At 36.3% G+C, this 19,998-nt stretch overlaps 1 protein-coding gene across 1 annotated transcript in view; it reads right to left on the reverse strand.

The window, feature by feature from the left end:
* abcf1 (ATP-binding cassette, sub-family F (GCN20), member 1) overlaps positions 1-19,998 on the reverse strand; it is a 220,415-nt gene that overhangs the window by 114,201 nt on the left and 86,216 nt on the right. The window contains exons 7-10 of the mRNA XM_039770000.1: positions 14,422-14,583; positions 11,421-11,540; positions 11,185-11,307; positions 3,928-4,028 (exon numbers count right to left, since the gene is read on the reverse strand). Coding sequence (XP_039625934.1) covers positions 3,928-4,028; positions 11,185-11,307; positions 11,421-11,540; positions 14,422-14,583 — 506 coding nt within the window. The remainder of the gene's footprint in view (positions 1-3,927; positions 4,029-11,184; positions 11,308-11,420; positions 11,541-14,421; positions 14,584-19,998) is intronic.

The following is a 19,998-nucleotide window of genomic DNA, read 5'->3' on the forward strand; positions in this document are numbered from 1 at the left end:
TATTATTAAAATGTTTCCTTTTCTTTTCATTACTTCTTTAACACACTACTCCGCTGCGTAGGCGGTATTTTGGTATTTTATATATATATATATATATATATATGAATGACCTCCAAAGAGCGCTGAGACTTTTGATATCATGAACGGTCTGCAAAAACTGTGGTCTCCTGCCCTGCAAAAGTCGAGCAGCCAGCCAGCGGCATAGCTGTGCCGCCTTTGAGACGCTGACTGCGCTTCTGCCTTAAGTCAAAGTGAGCACTTTTAATTTTTTCATCCTCCCCTGCGCTTATAGCCCAGACAAGTGCAAACACGGACCCCTTTTCTACACCACGGCAAAATAATATTAAGGCGATTCACACTTTCTTTGCACGATACGCATTATGAGGTTCTCACCCCGGATTATGAAGACACGCACACGAGTAGAGGACTGACAGTGCCATCACAGCCGATTAATGGCGGGACGCCTCACCAGTCTACACAAGACCCACCGCGACTGTCCTCAAAAGGCGATCATAACATCAGCTTAACACATCTCTATACTATATAAAAGAAAAAGGCAACTTTCCTTTCTTTACACCTTTTTCCTTTTATCCCAAACCAAAGCCTTTTCGCTTAACACTGCAGAGGACACAAAACTAATTTTCTTTAAATGCCGGTAAGGCACATTACCAGAGGCACAAATTTGAACGTTCACATAGAAAATGTAATTTCTATACCACAGCCGTCGTATAGCGCCTTTCAAAAGGGATCTACTACCGAGAGATGATCCATATATATTTTAGCTGCTGTTAGTTACTTACCTGTTGTGTTACACAGTCTTTAAAATGTAGTTTACCCAAGAACCACCCAGTAGTGCTCAATGTACCTGTACTTTTAAAACGTTAATGTTTTACTGTTTAATAACTTATAGACTATATTTTATTATTTCTCCCTTGCACTCAGTGACCAAAGCTATACACACACATATATAAAAGCTATATATACACACACACACACACATACATACGTACATATGTACATACACACATATATATAATTTGTGTGTGTGTATGTATGTATGTATGTGTGTGTATATATGATGTAGATAGGTATGTAAATATATATATATATATGCATGTATATGTAGATATGAAGATATGTATGTGTATATATATGTGTATATACATATACATATACATATATATATATATATACATATACATATATATATATACATATACATATATATATACATATATATATACATATATACATATATATATACATATACATATACATATACATATACATATATATATATATATATATATATATATATATATATATATATATATATATGACAGCAGCAATCCAAGCTGTGAGAAAACAGTAAAAGGAGAGCGGTCAGACGTCAGTGGTACATTTTCTGATGCAGCTAGACTAAAAACTTTGTGACGCTGCCGCCAAATACACAAAACAATTACTTTGACAATCATGTTATATTATTTTTAAAATGTTTCTTTTCTTTTTCGTACCTTCTTTAACACACTACTTCTCGGCTGGCTGGTATTCTGCTAGTATATATATATATATATATATATATATATATATATATATATATATAGATAGATAGATAGAGATATATATATATATATATATATATATAGATAGATATGAGAACAACACTCATATCAATGACAAAACAATTACATTAACAATCATGTTACGTTATTTTTTAAATTTTTCCTTTTCTTTTTCGTACCTTCTTTAACACACTATTTTCTCATTTCGGCCTTGGTATTCTGTATATATATATATATATGACAGCAACACTCTTCACTCACAACAGTGACAAAACAATTACATTGACAATCATGTTACGTTATTATATATATAGCAAAATACCCGCGCCTCGCAGCAAAATAACTGCACTTCGCAGCGATGTCGTGTGTTAAAGAAGTAATGAAAAAGAAAAGGAAACATTTTAATAATAACGTAACATGATTGACATTGTCATGAGTGTTGCTGTCATATATATGCCTGCCTGAATAAGTCACCCTCGCTTCGCTCTTACTTTTTTACCGTTCATTTAATCATGGCTAGTGGCGGAAAAATTATAGAATGGAAGGAGGACTACACTGAGTATGGCTTTACCAAAACAATTATTGATGGCGAATTGATTAATTCATAAAGCTTGAATTGGTGATCTGTTTTTCTGTGTTAACCTCATATTTTTTCATACTTCTTCTCAAACCAAGGGGGTGCGAGGGTAAAATGAATCGATAAGAAAAGGAAACATTTTAAAAATAACGTAACATGATTGTCAATGTAACCTTTTGTAAGTAGTGCCTGGAGGATTCAGTGTAGAGAAACTCTAGAGACAGTGTGTGTATTAACTTGTGGATTTTGCTGTGAGTATTTGGTGGCAGTGTGACAAAGTTGCTTCGGAAGATGGCATTAGTCGTGGAGCTGAGCTCAGAGCGAAATGAGGTAAATGGGAGGGGAGAGGATGACGTCACTCCTCCACCCGCCTTAACTGTCAATCCCCCCACAAACACAGTCTCTCGGAATTTGCATAAGCACAGCCTTTGACCAGCAATTTGAACTTAGTTAGAAAGTGATCAAAACTATCGTTTATACCCTCGCCCCTCTCATTAAACTTGTATCCCGCATTAGCCGTGGGCATGACAAACGCCAGCGGCAGCCTGTCTATGAACTTAATTTAAACTTTAAAGTTACACCGTGCTTTGTTTCTGAAGTAGCTGCAGGCATGAATATGCTTGTACAGTATGTGTCACTCGCTCGCTTCTTATTGTTTCACTGCCTTCTCAATTGTATAATGCATGTTTTCTTCAGCGCTTTTTGGAGCTCTTCCTGGTTTTCTACGTAATGCGTTGACAGTCAGTTCACGTGATTACATGGGAGGCGTGATGATGTCACACGAAACTCCGCCATCGAGCTCAACTCCTTTACATTACATGGAGAAAAATAGCTTCCATTTATGACCATTACGTGTAGAATTTCGAAATGAAACCTGCCCAACTTTTGTAAGTAAGCTATAAGGAATAATCCTGCCAAATTTCAGCCTTCTACCTACACGGGAAGTTGGAGAATTAGTGATGAATCAGTGAGTCAGTCAGTGAGGGCTTTGCCTTTTATTAGTATAGATAAACATTTTCTCCACATATTTTATTAGTTAAAGAAGTATTTTAAGGGGAATTTATTTAGTTTAGTATTTGTTTAGTTACTTTATTATATAAAAAAACTTTTTAATAGAAATGAACAGGTAACACCTGTGGAATATAGTTTAATTATAAAAATAACAATGCTGACATTAATATAGAATATCAGACTTCTAAGCGTCTGGTTATACAGGAGTTTAGTGTAAAAGTTTTTTAAGTAAATGAAGAAAAAAAGAAGAAAAAGGTAACAAAAAATGATTGGAGCATCCTTAATTTTCACACTGATTTGATTGAATTTTGGGTTTAATATGCATTTGCCTCACACAGAAAATTATCTTTTTTTTTTAAGCTAACGTATTAATCAAGTTTGTGCATATTGACCTGTTATATTCTGTGTATGGTTTATTTTTTCTCTCTCTTTCTTCTCTCAATTCAACCATGCTTCAGTTGAACCAACATGAAAAGAATAAATGTAGCCTGAAAAAACAATAAAGGTATTCTATTCATCCATCCATCCATCTTCCCAAATTGCTTATTTAGGGCAGGATTGCGGGGAAGCTGAAGCTTTTTCCAGCAAACAGAGGGTGCAAGGCAGGAATAATCTGTGGTCAGGGCACCAGTCCATTATAGGGTCAACACATTCACACCCACTAAGGTCAATTCTGTACATATCTTCTAAACAGTGAGAAATACTGACAAGAAAAAAAATATATAAAATATATATATATATATATATAAATATAAATAAAAGTCAAGTCAAGCTTACCCATTAGGTCCAACTAAACCATATCGTCGGCCAGCAACAATAAGAAGATCTGCATTAATAAAGAGATCTTTTCCATGTGCAGAGATACTAAATCGCTCCAGCTGCAAAGTTTAGAGGAGAAACACGGAGCAAAAAGATTGTTGGCAAACATACTTAAAAGCAACCCAAAGGTTTCAATGGTAACAATACAAATTTTAAAAAATGGTGCATTAGGAAAATATTTTATTTTTCTCATATTATGTTAGATGGGACCTTTGAGACAAAAGCAGTCATTGCAGAGGGTAAAATACAGTACTATAGATATTTTGATTATTTAAGAACACACATTTTTCAAAAACACTCTCTAAGCTATCACTGCCACACCCATTAGAATTTTTAATATGTTCAAAATACCATCAAACAATTGTAATTTTTGGAGAAAAATAGCCTAACAAAGATATGTTTACCCATAATGAATTAGCTGAAGTTTGTTGGTACATTTTAATTAAAATATGTCAAACTATAAGATTTATTTTCTTATGAACTTTATTTTCATTTTCTTTATTTTCTTTGAGAGCATGCTCAAAAATGTGTGTAATGCCACGAAAAGTGCCTGCTGACACTTTAGTATGCAAGCAATGGTATGTGCATTCTTGCCTCCGATGTAGAAGGGAGCTGAGTTTACCTCTGTTACAGCGCGTCTATGTGACAACAGCAGTATCAGATGCGGGGGTGGGGGTGCGTTTGGGCTCGTGAACACGGCCGAGATAATAAAACTGACTAATAAAAAATAAAAATAAAAAAGCTAACCTTTACAAGTATCATAAATTACACCGGCTGTTACAGAATGAAATCAAATGTATGTTTTTATTCTAAAATAGTAAGACTAAGAACAGTTTACTTCTCAAAATGGAGTGGTGCAGGATCGAACTCGCGACCTTCTGATTCCCAGTCGGCAGCTGATTCTATTGCTCCACGGAGGCAGTCATAATAAACATGTGTCAATGTCGCATGTTAAGGCGGCTTTTTGTTTCTGCAGTTATATTTTTGAATAAAAGCGCAATTGTTGCGTTAGATTTGTACCTTCTGTGAAAATATTTCTTTGATATTTGGACTTCAGGCTTCATACATTATATAGTTTATGCCTACATTTTGTCATCTACTACTAGAATATAAAAAACATTTCTGTTTTAACAATGTGTTTACACAGATTACTGTAGAAACGGAACAGACATGAAATGCGTGTGTTCCAAACAAATATCTATTATTTCCACTCTAAAACTCCACTTCACTCCCAGAAAAATCAATCAAGGCATGAGCTGGGAGAAGTTTGCACGTTCTAAGTCGGTGGGGGGATGGAATAGCCGGCTACTTGCAGCTTTTCTTTTATCAGCACATTTAGATTAACAAGACACTGGCGGAGAGGTGAGAATGGTTTTAAGAAGCGATTTAAGGTGGGACGGATTTCCGAGTTTTTTCGTAGGCTCTGGTAATTCTAGTGTTAAAAGATTTCAAGCTACCATAGTGCTACCTCCTTTCTTAGTCTTCTTGCACAACAACCCCTCCCATACCCCAGACCACTTAACAAACACACACACATTGACAGACCAAATCACAGTAAACTCTACATGTCATGTGGTTGGTTTAATTTTTTTTTTTTAAATTTACTTTTCATAATTTATGTGAGAATTGGCAAAAACCAAATGACAACATATCTTTACCACAAGCAAAACAGTACCAGGAATATGTGATAAAATTATTATTTCCAGATTCTTTTTGTTGTCACAAACACATGCTGGAAACATGGAAGACATGGATCAATACTCAATAACCATCTTGGCTTCAAATATGGACATATTTTTGTTCAGTGTATAAGCTTTTCATCCGCATCCCAATTGTAAAGCATCAAGGGGTCAAGATATTTTTTTAAAGTTATAGAAAGTGCTTAATTTTATAACACAATAGTGAATGGAAAATGCATATACAGTTGGACTTTGCTAAGTTGACCTTCCCTAAGTCAAAAACCTCCCAATGTCGAATTGCTCGTTAGTCCCGGCCGAATTCTCATAAGACCAATGTATTTAGATCTCCTCAACTCGAAAACTTTTCGGTTCCAACCTTTGTGAGAAGTCATGTGGCCATCAGAAGAGTATGAGGGAATGCGAGTATCCCGTCATTGAACAATGCGTTTTGAAGTGGTTTGTGCAAGCAAGGGATAGGAACGTTCTTATTGACGGGAAGCTTTTGCAAGCAAAAGCAGAAGAATTTGCCAAATAGTTGGGTCATTTAGAACTTAAAGCCAGCAATGGTTGGCTGGACAAATTCAAGAAAAGACATGGAATTGTGTTTAACAGGCTATGTGGCGAAAGTGCGCAAGTGCCAGAAGAAGATTGCAGTCATTGGATACAGAAACTGCCAGAAATTGTTCAAGATTACAGTCCTGATGATGTCTTCAATGCACCAGATCTTGAGGAAAATGTGTTTCGGTCCATTGACGAGACTGAGGAGATTGTCGAGCGAGATGCATCCGCACATCGACGCCAAACAAAGTTAACAGACTTTTTTCTCTAAAGGTAACCTGTTTCATTACACTGTTCGATAGAACATACTGTAGATGCATGTACCGCAGCGCTTCCCGATTCATTTTACCCTCGCACCCCCTGTGACGTATGAGGCCGATTTCGCACCGCCTTGGTTTGAGATGAAGTATGAAAAAATATGAGTTCATATGATAGTTCATAATACCCACGCAGCACTAAGTGCACGTAAGAGCGGAAGTCATCCGTTTTAGCAAGCAGCGTATTGCACTGATACGAAATAGCCTGCTGATTTAATTATTTAGGAATGGATAAATAAAGATTTTGTACAAATAATGTTTTTCATTTTTCTTCCTCGATGGATTCTGGCACCCCCAATAGGGAAGTGCTGATGTACCAGTATGTAGCCTACATGTATATGTATAAAATGACAATATAGTAAACCAGGGGTACTCAAAGTTTTTGAATGCCTGTCCACATTCAGTTCGCCACCAACGATCGGGTTCCGCTATAGCCAGGTTTACCGTGTAGGTCTGTAGGAGGCTAGCAAGAGATTCAACGCAAATGATAACATTTTTACAGAAGACCAAGACATGCACAAAACATGGAAAACAATTCAAAAAAAGTCACATGACTACTTGCAATTAACACACCAATTATAACAGTTGGTACGTAAATGATTGTCACTCAGTGTGAAGTGTGAAACTGTTGTTTCGATTTCATAATGGCAGCATAGTTCGGTGAGTAACCAGTCAGTGCAATTCTCATTGCATTTCTGAGGTTCTGGTCGGAAATTACACTTCAATGTTTCGTCTTGATAGTGTTCATAGTGGAGAACGCACACTCACAAGAATATGTTGAACCAAACATAGTGAGCATGAAAATCGCCAGTTTCTTTGCAGCAGGATGCTGAGAATCTGGAACAAACTTTGACCAAAAAATTGTTATGCCAACTTCGTTCAATTTTGCTTTCAAAACCTGAGAAGCTTGCAAATCAGCTGCTTCCATTTGCAACAGTGACGGGTTTGAGTTGAGAAAAATTGAGGCAGCCACAGATGTCCATTCACCGTTAGGCTGGACAATGAAAGGATCAGCAACAAACAAAAACACAGGCTTCAGTTTTCTGAAATCCTTAAAACGTTCATCAAACTCGACCTTCAAATGTTGTAGAAATGTGGAAATCAACTGAAAACATGCCTGTTGATTAGCTGTCATGCAGCTCTTCAGGTTTGGGAAATGCAGCATCTTGCCACCTTCCAAGCCATTGATGAAAATGCTGTTAGTTTTGTTTCAAAGGCACATTTTTCTTGCAATTCGACAACGGTTTTGTCTGCACCCCGAAGTGACAAATTCAGTGTATTTATATGTCCCATAATATCAACAAGAAATGCCAGCAGTGCGATCTTGTCACTGTCTTGAATAAATGTTAAAAATTCTGCAGCTTTTTTTGTATTCAAGGACTGCAGGAAGTCAGCTACATTTTCACAGAGATTACAGAACCTTTTTAACACACGACCCTTGCTTAACCATCTGAAGTCATTGTGAAGCAGCAAATCTCCAAATTCTACAGACATCTCTTCAAGAAAAGAACGAAACAGACGATGCTGCAGAGACGAATTACATCGTAAAAAATTCACTAATTTCACAAGAGTAGACATTAGTTCCGCAAGTTCGTCACAAAGTTTTGAACAGAGGACCGACTGATGAATGATGCAGTGATAAGCAACAAGGTTGGGCTGAAGTGCCTTCATACAAGTGACAAGTCCTCCATCTTTACCAGTCATTGCTGGTGCCCCATCTGTTGTAAGGGAAACCATTTTTGTTACATCCAATCCAGCTGCGTGCATAAACTGCGATAATGCTGAAAACACGTCCTCACCATGGGTCTGTTTTGCTAGCGGTAGTAATGTCAGAAACTCCTCCACAAAATTATGGCCAACAAAAAATCTTGTGAACACACAGAGTTGAGACATGTCAGTTTTATCAGTGGATTCATCGCACGCAAGAGCAAACAATTCAGCTGGTTTAAGATCTGATATTAACTGACCACCGACATTGTCAGAAAGGTCATCTGCATGATGACTAGCAGTACTGTCTAATAATGGTATCTGCTGAATCAGTTCAACACACTTTTTGTCGCTAAACAGAACCGAAGAAGCAGACATCATGCATTCTTTAATAACCTCTGCTTCAGTAAATGCTTTCTTATGTCTGCCAAGAACCCAAACAATGCGTAGCGAAGCTTCTGTAACATTTGATTGTGTGGTGGTCGCCGTCATCAGCGATGAACTTCGCTACCAACGACGACTTAAGGGCGTCGATCTTATGCGAACGGAGCTCTGCTTTTATATTCGGACTTTTGACTTATGCAGAAGACAGTCGCTGGCGGTCCGGATTGTGGACCGCGGTCCGCCGTTTGAGTACCCCTATAGTAAACGGTTATGCTGTATAATAATTAAACAGGAAAAATAATGTCCTTGATTAACCCGCGCCTATTATGCCATTTTCCCTTACTCTTAAACTCCGTAAGTCAAATTTTTTTTCAGGTCCCTTTGAGTTTGATTTAGCAAGGTCAGACTGTATATCCTGTTTGTGAAGAAATAACTTTGATTTGTCAAAAAATAAACTTATTCATTAAGAGCCATACAAATGTGAGTGACAAGCAGACAAATATAGAGAAGACCCTTTCACTTCCAATAAATTTTCTAGAGAAAAGCATCTAAGCCAGTTATTGTTAAAATAACTTTTAGTGAAACCCACTCTAAGTAAACAAAAGGGCAGTACACACTTTGCCCAGAAATATGCACTTGATTCAACACCTTCCAAGTGGGTGTTTTAAGCATTTAAAAAGAAATTGAACTTTATATGACAAATTGTCTTACATTAAAAAAATGAATTTTCTGTCAAGAGCCTTATAATGAACGAGATGACCTTCCACTATAGAGTAATGAAAGCAAAAACTCAGAAAGCATGGTGATTGTTTGATTGGAGGAACAGCTTAAGGTCCACTAATTGTGTTTATATGACTAATTTCAATTTCAAAATTACTTTGAAAGACAACTGGCAGATTCTATCCTCCAAATTTGAAAATGCTATATTATTTGCAAGTATCTGCATATTAGTCCGATCAAAAAGGTAACAGAAAATGTCACCTTTTTAGGCAATGATTAAAATAACAAAACTTTTGTAATGCCTTATATTTCAAAATTGCAAATGGCAATTTCGCATCCAATGATTTTCTTAACCTGCTTAATTCAATCCATGATCACATTAAATGTTTTTCCATTTAATTAAATTTCATTATAGTTAATAAATAGAACAATTTATTAATTAAGCCTTCTTTTTCTAATATAAGACTGGGGGGCTGCTTTTTCAGAGTTTGCCTTCAGTCATACTGATATGATCAGCTAAGCACAGCACTTTAAACAACATGTAAGATGGCCTTTGTGCCTTGTTAGATAGGGTAAGTTTGAATCTTGCTGCATGTCTGACTTTAAATTTTATTTTTTCTCTTACATAGCTAATTTTCAAAACAAAATTTTCTTGCTCATGGATGTACTGCATCTATCATCATGCTCTTTGTTTTCAATTTTGTTTTCGAGGTGGAGGACAATGGAATTTGAATTAAATTTGTCTGTTAAGCACAACAGGAAATTCTAAATGATATGTGTAAACATTGCATTGACCAATGCTTCAGGTAAGTTATGTTAAATGATTTTTTCATTGTCTATCTTAATTTTTACGATCAATATCCTATAAGCCCATTCAATATTATTCAAATTGTAACAAAAATATGTTTAGATTTTTATTTATTTTTTTTTTTTTTAAAAGAGTGTATGCCACTAGAATTCTAGTAATAAGTAGGAAATATTATAATATTTACATAGACACCATGATATCAGTCCACATTAATCAATCATGTGTTTGAATAAAATGGAATGAGAAAAGCAAACCACAACTCTGTTGCTTTAATTTACATTACTGCATCACTGTTAGATGTAAAAAAAACCATTTAACCTGTTGTTGTTAAGAGATGTTGGAATGTAAACAAAGAAAATCCATAGGATGATGTATCCTTCAGAAAGACACTGTACTGTATAAAGCAGAGGTGGGCAATGTTGACCCTGGAGGGCCACAAAGGCTACAGGTTTTCGTTCCAACCCAATTGCTTAATTATAAAAAAATCCTTGCAAGTCTCAGACCTTATTTAATCTTATAGTTTGTTAGTCTACAATGTTAGGCTCTTACATTGTAGATTTTATCCTTTCCAAGGATATCCATCCAACAGTGAATGCAACTGTTCAAGAATGAAATAAGCAGTTAAGGATGGAGAACCTTAATGAGCAAGAACACTAAAATGAAGCATCAAAATGTAACTTAAGCAATAAGTGCTTCACCAGCAATAATTGATTAGGAAACAGGGTTGGAACAAAAACCTGCACCCAATGTAGCCATCCAGGACCAACATTGCCCACCACAATATTAAGTTAAGTGAGTTGAATAGATCACTGAGTACTTGAAGTATAAAGTGACACCTTGGGGGTACTGTGAAAACGACAGTAAGATGACTTCAGTAAATTAAAAAAAGGTTCATATACCACCTCATAAATAGAGATGCACTGTATACATCTTGCATCAAGCACCAAAAATAATCTTCAAATTTTTTAAATTAACTCTCAGAAAAGCCTGATCTTTCAATATAAGATGGCAACTGTTAAGATATGGGTAAAAACATACTTACCTTAATGTCAGATGCATTCTCCAGCATGGCTTGTCTAGATGACATCTCAGCCTGAGATACAGAGAAATCCCCCTCCTCAGCATTCATTGATTTCATTGATGCAACCTGACGTTCATATTCAATCTTTAGGAGAGGAAAAAGGTTATCATAGAATAAATTATTACAAAACATAAAAATCTTAGCAAAAAGCTTTCAAGAAGGATCAATAATAGCAGATAAAGGTTCATCCATGTCACCTGCTTTTTCTTTTTCTTCTTCTCTTTTTTGCTCAAATTTGCATATGGATCATTTGCATATTTTTCCTTGTCTTCAGTTTCATCTTCTTCTAATAGCTGATCTGATTTATCCTCATTACTCTGCCAGTCAGAAAAAATAAAAAACTCAAATAACCATGACATATTGAACATTTAAAACATGCCGCATTAATGATGTAATCTAGACTACATGCACATACACACCAAAAATTCAACTGCTACGCAAATAATGAATCCAAATGTTGTACAAAACAACTTCATCAGAGTTCACTTTTATTTTTTACATTTATACGCACATAATGACAATGTAATGATAGTCAAGAACTTAATATTTTCTTCCTTTTTATGTTAGTCACCTTAAGAGGAAACCCTATCAATTGCAAGTACGTGCTTGGGTAGACCATGCAGAGTAGGTCCACCTACTCTTATAGTTGCAGCTAACATCATTGAATTGCCAGCCATCAACGGGGTTTGTGAGCAACCATGAATATGGTTTTAAACAGGCCAGACATTATGAAATACTAGAAAGTAAAACCATCTGACTGAAAAATGTTAAAAACCATTAAACAAATACCAGTTGTTACCAGAACCAAAATGCTAAAACCATAACTCAAGATGATAAATGGAATGCTACGAGTCATTAACCAGAACGTTTGTTCAAGATTTTTCGCCAATGTACAGATCAATCTTCGAGTTCCACGTTAGTATATGAGGAGGCGGCACATGCCCTATGCATGCCATAATAATTAGCCACATGCAGACAAAAAGCAAATAATAATAATGAAAGGTTTATTACTATTTACAAGATGCTTTCTGATGAAATAAAAAGGGCAAAGCATCAGCACAGACAGTTTAGAGAGCCTTCAACACGACTTCATAAAAAAGAATGGGCTAGCTGCTCGAATCATGCCACACCGCTTTGAATTTTCTGTCTTTAAAAGACCTACATAATTTTATTTTGGCTTTTGATTACGATTTTGGTATTTCCGCTTTGTTTTGGCAAAATCTATGATTGCGCGGCTTTGACGGTGTTCTTTCTTCTTTGATGTCAGTGGTTGGCATGGCTGCCACACAGCTCAGTGCAGCTTTTTGGCCACAGTGATTGGTCCAGTATAGTTGTCAGACATTTCCCTAATTCTCAGGGACACTTTTAAAGACAACAGCACCATTACAGTCCAGTCCAATCTAGTTCAGCTTGTCCTTCCCCACTGACTTTAATGCAGTTCACCAAGTTAGGAGAATATCAGAAACATTTCTGTGATTCCAGGGAACTCATGGCAAAGCGAACTTGGCAATGTTTCCCCATCACTATTGATCAGTTCCTGCCATATTGTAAAAAGTTTTGAATAGATCTTTTAAGTAATGTTTTCATTTTTTCCAATTTCAGATAGTATAGGACATCAGTTACCCACTGACTTAAATGTGGTGGGTTTGGATTTTTCCAGTTGACCAAGATAAGTTTACGTGTTATTAGTGAGGTGAAGGCAATTACGATTTGTTTGTCCTCCATTTTAAGCCCATCTAGAAGTACACCAAAACACAGCTGTTAATGTGTTAGGATTGATTGTGACACAAATCTGATAGCCATTCAAAGACTTGTGTCAAAAATTATTTCAACTTGGTGCACGCCCAAATGTTTTGGACAATTATAAATAATTTTAACACTATACTTTTTTTTTTTTTCATTTTTCCAAGTTTTGCACACAAGCATAAATTAATCTTTTACTTTTCAGTAGATATTTACATTTAGGAAAGATTTATGGTTAACTGTTTATTGGCATAACACATGTTAATTTCCATTCCTGTTCTTTTTTTTCAGGTTGATTAAATTGTCCGGGAACAAAGAAAATGCTTGGGCAGTGGAAGGAAAACATTTAAATTTATAAATACATTAAACCTCTTTACATTTAAGCTATGTACTTGTCAGAGGAATTGCACTTTGCAGTTCTTAAGCTTAAAAAGAATTTTGAAAGGAATAACAAACCTCAAGTATAAAGGCAATTGCTTTTTAAAATTTAATGTGATGTTTGACATTCATTCAAAACCTTTAGTTTGCATGAAAACAGAGGAAGCCTATGGGAAAATGTGGACTTTGGAAAGGTAGGTGAGATACAGTAAAGGTAAATGCAGCAAATTCTCACAGATAGCAATGTGTAGCAAAATAGGCAACTGCAGAATACAGCAAGCTGTGGACTTTTCAAAATATTCTTAATACAAACCACCCCACAGCTTTGATATAACATTCTTTAAAATGTTATCCAGCAGTTTAGAAATATCTAACAGTAGTTTTATTAAGAAGTGTATGCAATTTTAAAAAATGATTATATAATGGGGAATGACAAGAAAAGGTAAGGGAAAAGATTTTTTTTTTTTTTAAATATTTTTTTCACTTACAAAAATTGATAACTTTAACACAAAGAGCTTCACCAACTATTCTGGATATGTTTTCTTCAGCACAGCCCAGATCAGAATATTGTCAGAGTAGGGATGTTATGCAGCATTAAAAGATCTCAAACATTTTTGCTCTATTATTTTTGTCAAAATATACTAAATTTTATTATATGCTTTTGTCACATTATATTTAACATGTCTAGTAAACACCCGCATAGGCTAGAATGTCTATACAGGGGTCCTCGGGTTGCAACGTCTCGACATACATACATAAATTTCACATTTACAACGTTCACTCCCATAAAAACTTAAAAAATTGAGACGCGAGAAGGAATAAATGTAAGGATTTTTTTTCACTCATTTTTTCAGTTACTACAGTACAGTGTACAGTATATTTATGTCATTTTCCTTTTCTGTGGCTTAGTTGTGTTTTTAACTTCTAGATTATGATTTTGCAAATGTGTTAGGATAGGTAAGTGACTTAGGCTAGGGTGTGTTTCGACTTGCACCGAAATTCGGGTTACATCACTGTTGTAGGAACAGAACTGTGTCGTAACCGGAGGACCCCCTTGTATAGCTACTATAAATTTACCTGCTCCTCGTTTTCTTTACTTTTTGGGCCTTTATTTGCTGGACGCTCATTCTTAGATTTTTTTTTCTCTGCATCCTCCTCCTCCTCCTCCTCCTCCTCTTCCTCTTCCTCCTTCTCCTCCTCCTCCTCCTCACACTGTACAGCAGAAAACTTATTCCCAACCTGTAAGTAAAAGCAAAAATGAAGATGGTCTAAATATAAAATGAATGGAAGGACAAATCCAAAATGAATTCATAATATAAGCAAAAAAGGTAATTATAACACATGAAAATTAGAAAGTAAAATATTATTGTACAATTTAAATAAGAAGGTAGGATCTAATTATCTATCTGTCAACGCAGAAAAGTGACCATAAATGTAACTACAATCAGAAAATAAATCAGGTAACATTTTGAAAATATGTTAACATTAAACTGAGCAAGCAATCCAATACGTACAGTATAGAGAATAAACGGTACACCAGGGGCAGGGGTGCGGAAATCCAACGCCCGACTTGTCCGACACGGGTAAATTGACCGTCGGACAAGCGTGTTTTCTGGTTTCAGTTGTCCGTGGACAAGTGCAATTTTTCTGGAGAAAAAAATAATTTAATGTGCAGTGCAGGGCACATTTTTACCACTACTTTCAAATGTTAAACATTTGGGTATATTGTAGGAAACAGTTTACTTAGGCATGTTCTTCATGTATCAAATTGGTATTCAATATTGTTTACAAAATGATGGCTGATTTTTCAAAGGGGAAGCACTCTTGTGATCTTACATATGTATTTTACCCTACTATTTACAAGCTTGGAGATGCGGTCTTTTTTTTCATGCCAACATTACGATGTAATTTGATGATTTTTCATTATAAGCAATATCTTTTATATATTATTAATAAAATAAATTTTTTCTACATAAAAATGCGGTCATTTCACCTACAATGCAATTGTTTTCGCTACATAAAGCTTGTTAGGCATTTGATCTTTTCTGGAATTTGCGATTTCGCATAGGTTGTGATATATTGAGGAGTTAAGAAATTTATTGTGTGACATCAATTTTGATGAGCTGTCTATAGGTCATTTTTGATTAGAGAATTTTTCAAATAAAACAAGTTGGTTTCGCGCTGTCAGTTTTTTAAAAACAAAGAAAACATTCTAACGGTTTCCAAATGTTATGAAATATCAATAAAAATCTTCACTTAGACGCGATTATTTTTTTTCCCGACAACATCGGTAATATTTACTTCTTTGGAAATGTAACCTCTTGCTGAATTTTGAATACGTCATTAGGAATTACCTGCGTAACCCATAATGCACTGCGGTAAGCACGTTGTTCTCGCTATATGCATGTTGTTGAAACTGAAGCATGTAGCATCGCGGATGAGAAATGGATCATTTCTTGATTAAAACTGGCACAACAGGCCTTGAAAAACCTAAGGAAGTGTACTACGGCCACTGAAAAAAATACGGACACAGTGAAGACAAAAAAATGTAAATGTCGAGATTAAAGTCGACATGTTGACTTTATTCTCGTAGTTTATTTTGTCAGTTGAATATCTCAAACTAAATTTCATCTTAAAATGAATGTTTCATTTACTAGATTTTCTCAAACCCCGTCATAAATTAATGTAGCGCATTAAATGCTTTATATTAAGTGTTCCCCGACCCAGTTGTTAATCTCTGCGCGCTTCTTAAACTGACTTTCTCTTGCAGTGAGAGGCGCCGGCAGCAATCGCCGCACATTGACTTCATGATATTCCTGCTCAATGAACATTCAGAATACTAAGATAAATACTTTATATCTTTTTCACGATGAAATGCATTAAAGCATGTATTAGACATGGGTGGCGGGGACGCGTGGCGTGACTGTAGTGCTGCTCCCTTGCATTATGGGGTTCTCAGGGCTACGTTCAGTGTAGAGAAGTTTATGGCAGGTGCGACAAGGCTCCAAAAACTGGATACTGTATTTGAATGGGTATCGCACAGGTTTAACTGAAATATTGTGTAAATGTTGGGTTCGGCATCTGGAGGTCGGAGATACTGAACAAGAATTCAATGGATGTTTTTCTGAGCAGGCTTTCTTTATTGCATGTTTGCTGTGTCTATCGTACGTACTAAACCCCCAGTTCCTAGCCTTTGTCTTTCTCCATATAACCAATCACCACACAATAAGCGTCTTTGTGAAATTAAAACCTAGACCTCAGTTTTCAGAACTTTAAAAACAATTTTCGTTATACATGTTTAATTATGCCATCCATTCAGAGGTCTAAGCTTATAACTAGTTTTAATTTCACAAATACGTTTATCGTGGTGGTGATTGGTTATGTGCAGAAAGAAAAGGATAGGAACTGGGGTTTAGTCGTCAGATAGAGACATGAGTCTAAAAGTAAGAAAAAGTTGGTTCAATTGAAAAGCGTTTTCTAAAGCTGAGCGCTTCGGAGGTTGAGTGTTATGCTAGGCTGTTCAATACTGCTTCTTTAGAAGAGTTTGACCCACGACCAGCTGTGGAATTCTGGCTGTCACCTGGCAACAGGCACATCACTCATAAAAAACCTGAAAAGTCATCAGCATCCACTTCTGCAGGACCATCAGTCCAGGAACCATGCAGTTCAGCTCAAGAAGAAATGAACAGCATTCAGCCCATGCTGTCTGAGATGGTAAAGATTCTTGGGGGAGAAGATGTTGCAAGACAAAAGCTGAAGAACATGGCAGAAAATGAATCAGGACAATGTTCTGTTATGTAACTGTAATATATGAAAAAGAACTAGTGTAGCTATAATGAAGGCATTGTTTATTAGCCAGTTAAAATAAGGGAATCTTTTATATAATGTTCTAGAGCAAGGTGGCAAAATACTACTCCCTGAAAGAACTTTTTTCAGTTTTAAAATGGAAGGCAGTTTTGGTATCAATAAAAGAGATCAGAAAAAATAAACTATTTTTCACTTTTGTTATTTGTTTATGGGCAAGTGAATTTAACTGGCGGACAAGTAGATTTTCTAAGTTTACTTGTCCGTGGACAAGTAGAAACAAATTTGATTTCCACACCCCTGAGGGGTACTCAAAGTTTTTGAATGCCGGTCCACATTCAGTTCGCCACCAACCATCAGAGTCTGCTATAGCCAGGTTTACCGTGTAGGTCTGTAGGAGGCTAGTAATAGATTCAACGCAAATGATAAAATTTTTACAGAACACCATGACATGCACAAAACATGGAAAACAATTCAAAAAAGTCACATGACTACTTGCAATTAACACACCAATTACAACAGTTGGTACGTAAATGATTGTCACTCAGTGTGAAGTGTGAAACTGTTGTTTTGATTTCATAATGGCAGCATAGTTCGGTAAGTAACCAGTCAGTGCAATTCTCATTGCATTTCTGAGGTTCTGGTCGGTAATTACACTTTGATGTTTCGTCTTGATAGTGTTCATAGTGGAGAATGCACACTCACAAGAATATGTTGAACCAAACATAGTGAGCACGAAAATCGCCAGTTTCTTTGCAGCAGGATACTGAGAATCTGGAACAAACTTTGACCAAAAAATTGTTATGCTGACTTTCTTCAATTTTGCTTTCAAAACGTGAGAAGCTTGCAAATCAGCTGCTTCAATTTGCAACAGTGACGGGTTTGAGTTCGGAAAAATTGAGGCAGCCACAGATGTCCATTCACCATCATGCTGGACAATGAAAGGACCACCGGAAAACAAAAACACAAGCTAGAGTTTTCAGCTCTTTAGGTTTGGGAAATGCAGCATCTTGCCACCTTCCAAGCCATTGATGAAAATGCTGTTAGTTTTGTTTCAAAGGCACATTTTTCTTGCAATTCAACAACGGTTTTGTCTGCACCCTGAAGTGACAAATTCAGTGTATTTATATGTCCCATAATATCAACAAGAAATGCCAGCAGTGCGACCTTGTCATTGTCTTGAATAAATGTTAAAAATTCTGCAGCTTTCTTTGTATTCAAGGACTGCAGGAAGTCAGCTACATCTTCACGGAGATTCCAGAACCTCTCCAACACACAGCCCTTGCTTAACCATCTGATGTCATTGTGAAGCAGCCAATCTCCAAATTCTGCTGACATCTCTTCAAGAAACAACGAAACAGACGATGCTGCAGAGATGAATTACATCGTAAAAAATTCACTAATTTCACAAGAGTAGACATTAGTTCCGCAAGTTCGTCACAAAGTTTTGAACAGAGGGCCAACTGATTAATGTTGCAGTGATAAGGAACAAGGTTGGGCTGAAGTGCCTTCATACGAGTGACAAGTCCTCCATCTTTACCAGTCATTGCTGGTACCCCGTCTGTTGTAAGGGAAACCATTTTTGTTGCATCCAATCCAGCTGCGTGCATAAACTGCAATAATGCTGAAAACATGTCCTCACCGCGGGTCTGTTTTGCTAGTGGTAGTAATGTCAGAAACTCTTCAACAAAATCAAGGCCATCAAAAAATCTTGTGAACACACAGAGTTGAGACATGTCAGTTTTATCAGTGGATTCATCCCACGTGAGAGCAAACAATTCAGCCAGTTTAAGATCTGATGCTAACTGACCGCCGACATTGTCAGAAAGGTCATGTGCACGACGACTAGCAGTACTGTCTGATAATGGTATCTGCTGAATCAGTTCAACACACTTTTTGTCGCTAAACAGAACCGAAGAAGCAGACATCATGCATTCTTTAACAACCTCGGCATCAGTAAATGCTTTCTCATGTCTGCCAAGAACCCAAACAATGCGTAGCGAAGCTTCTGTAACATTTGATTGTGTGGTGGTCGCTTTCGTCATCAGTGATGAACTTGCTACCAACGACAACTTAAGGGCGTCGATCTTATGTGAATGGAGCTCTGCTTTTATATTCGGACTTTTGACTTATGCAGAAGACAGTCACGGTCCGCCAAAAACATCTTGGTGGTCCGGATTGTGGACTGCGGTCCGCCGTTTGAGTAACACTACGGTACACAATACAAACCCCTTAAAAGCTAACAAATGTTATCTTTCTTGAAGTTCTTACATAATAGAAGTGTGTCAGTAACATTGGTTTATTAGTTACCAATGAAATATGACAATACTAATTTGGAAAGCTTGAGTTATTTCAATAAAATGACAAAAGGCCATGATGCAAAAATGAGTATGCCACAATAAAAACTGCACAAAAAATTTAAGATTTATATCCTGAGGATAGTTAACACTAGAATTACCTGAGCCTATGAAAAAACTCGTAGATACGTCCCACCTTAAATCGCTTCTTAAATCCCTTCACACCTCTCCGCCAGCGTCCTTTGTCCTCTAAATGTGCTGATAAAGAGAAGCTAGAAGCAGCTGGCTATTCCATCCTCCCGCCAATTTAGAACGTGCATTAACTTCTCTCAGCTCATGCCTTGATTGAGTATCAGGGAGTGAAGTGGAGTTTTAGAGTGGAAATAACAGATTGTTGTTTGGAACACATGCATTTCATGTGAGTTCCGTTTCTAAAGTAATCTGTGTAAACACATTGTTAAAACTGAAACTTTTTTATATTCTATTAGTAGATAACAAAATGTAGGCATAAACTATACAATGTATGAAGCCTGAAGTCCAAATATCAAAGAAA

This window comes from Polypterus senegalus, chromosome 11 (genome assembly GCF_016835505.1).
Source record: "Polypterus senegalus isolate Bchr_013 chromosome 11, ASM1683550v1, whole genome shotgun sequence".
Lineage (NCBI taxonomy): Eukaryota > Metazoa > Chordata > Cladistia > Polypteriformes > Polypteridae > Polypterus > Polypterus senegalus.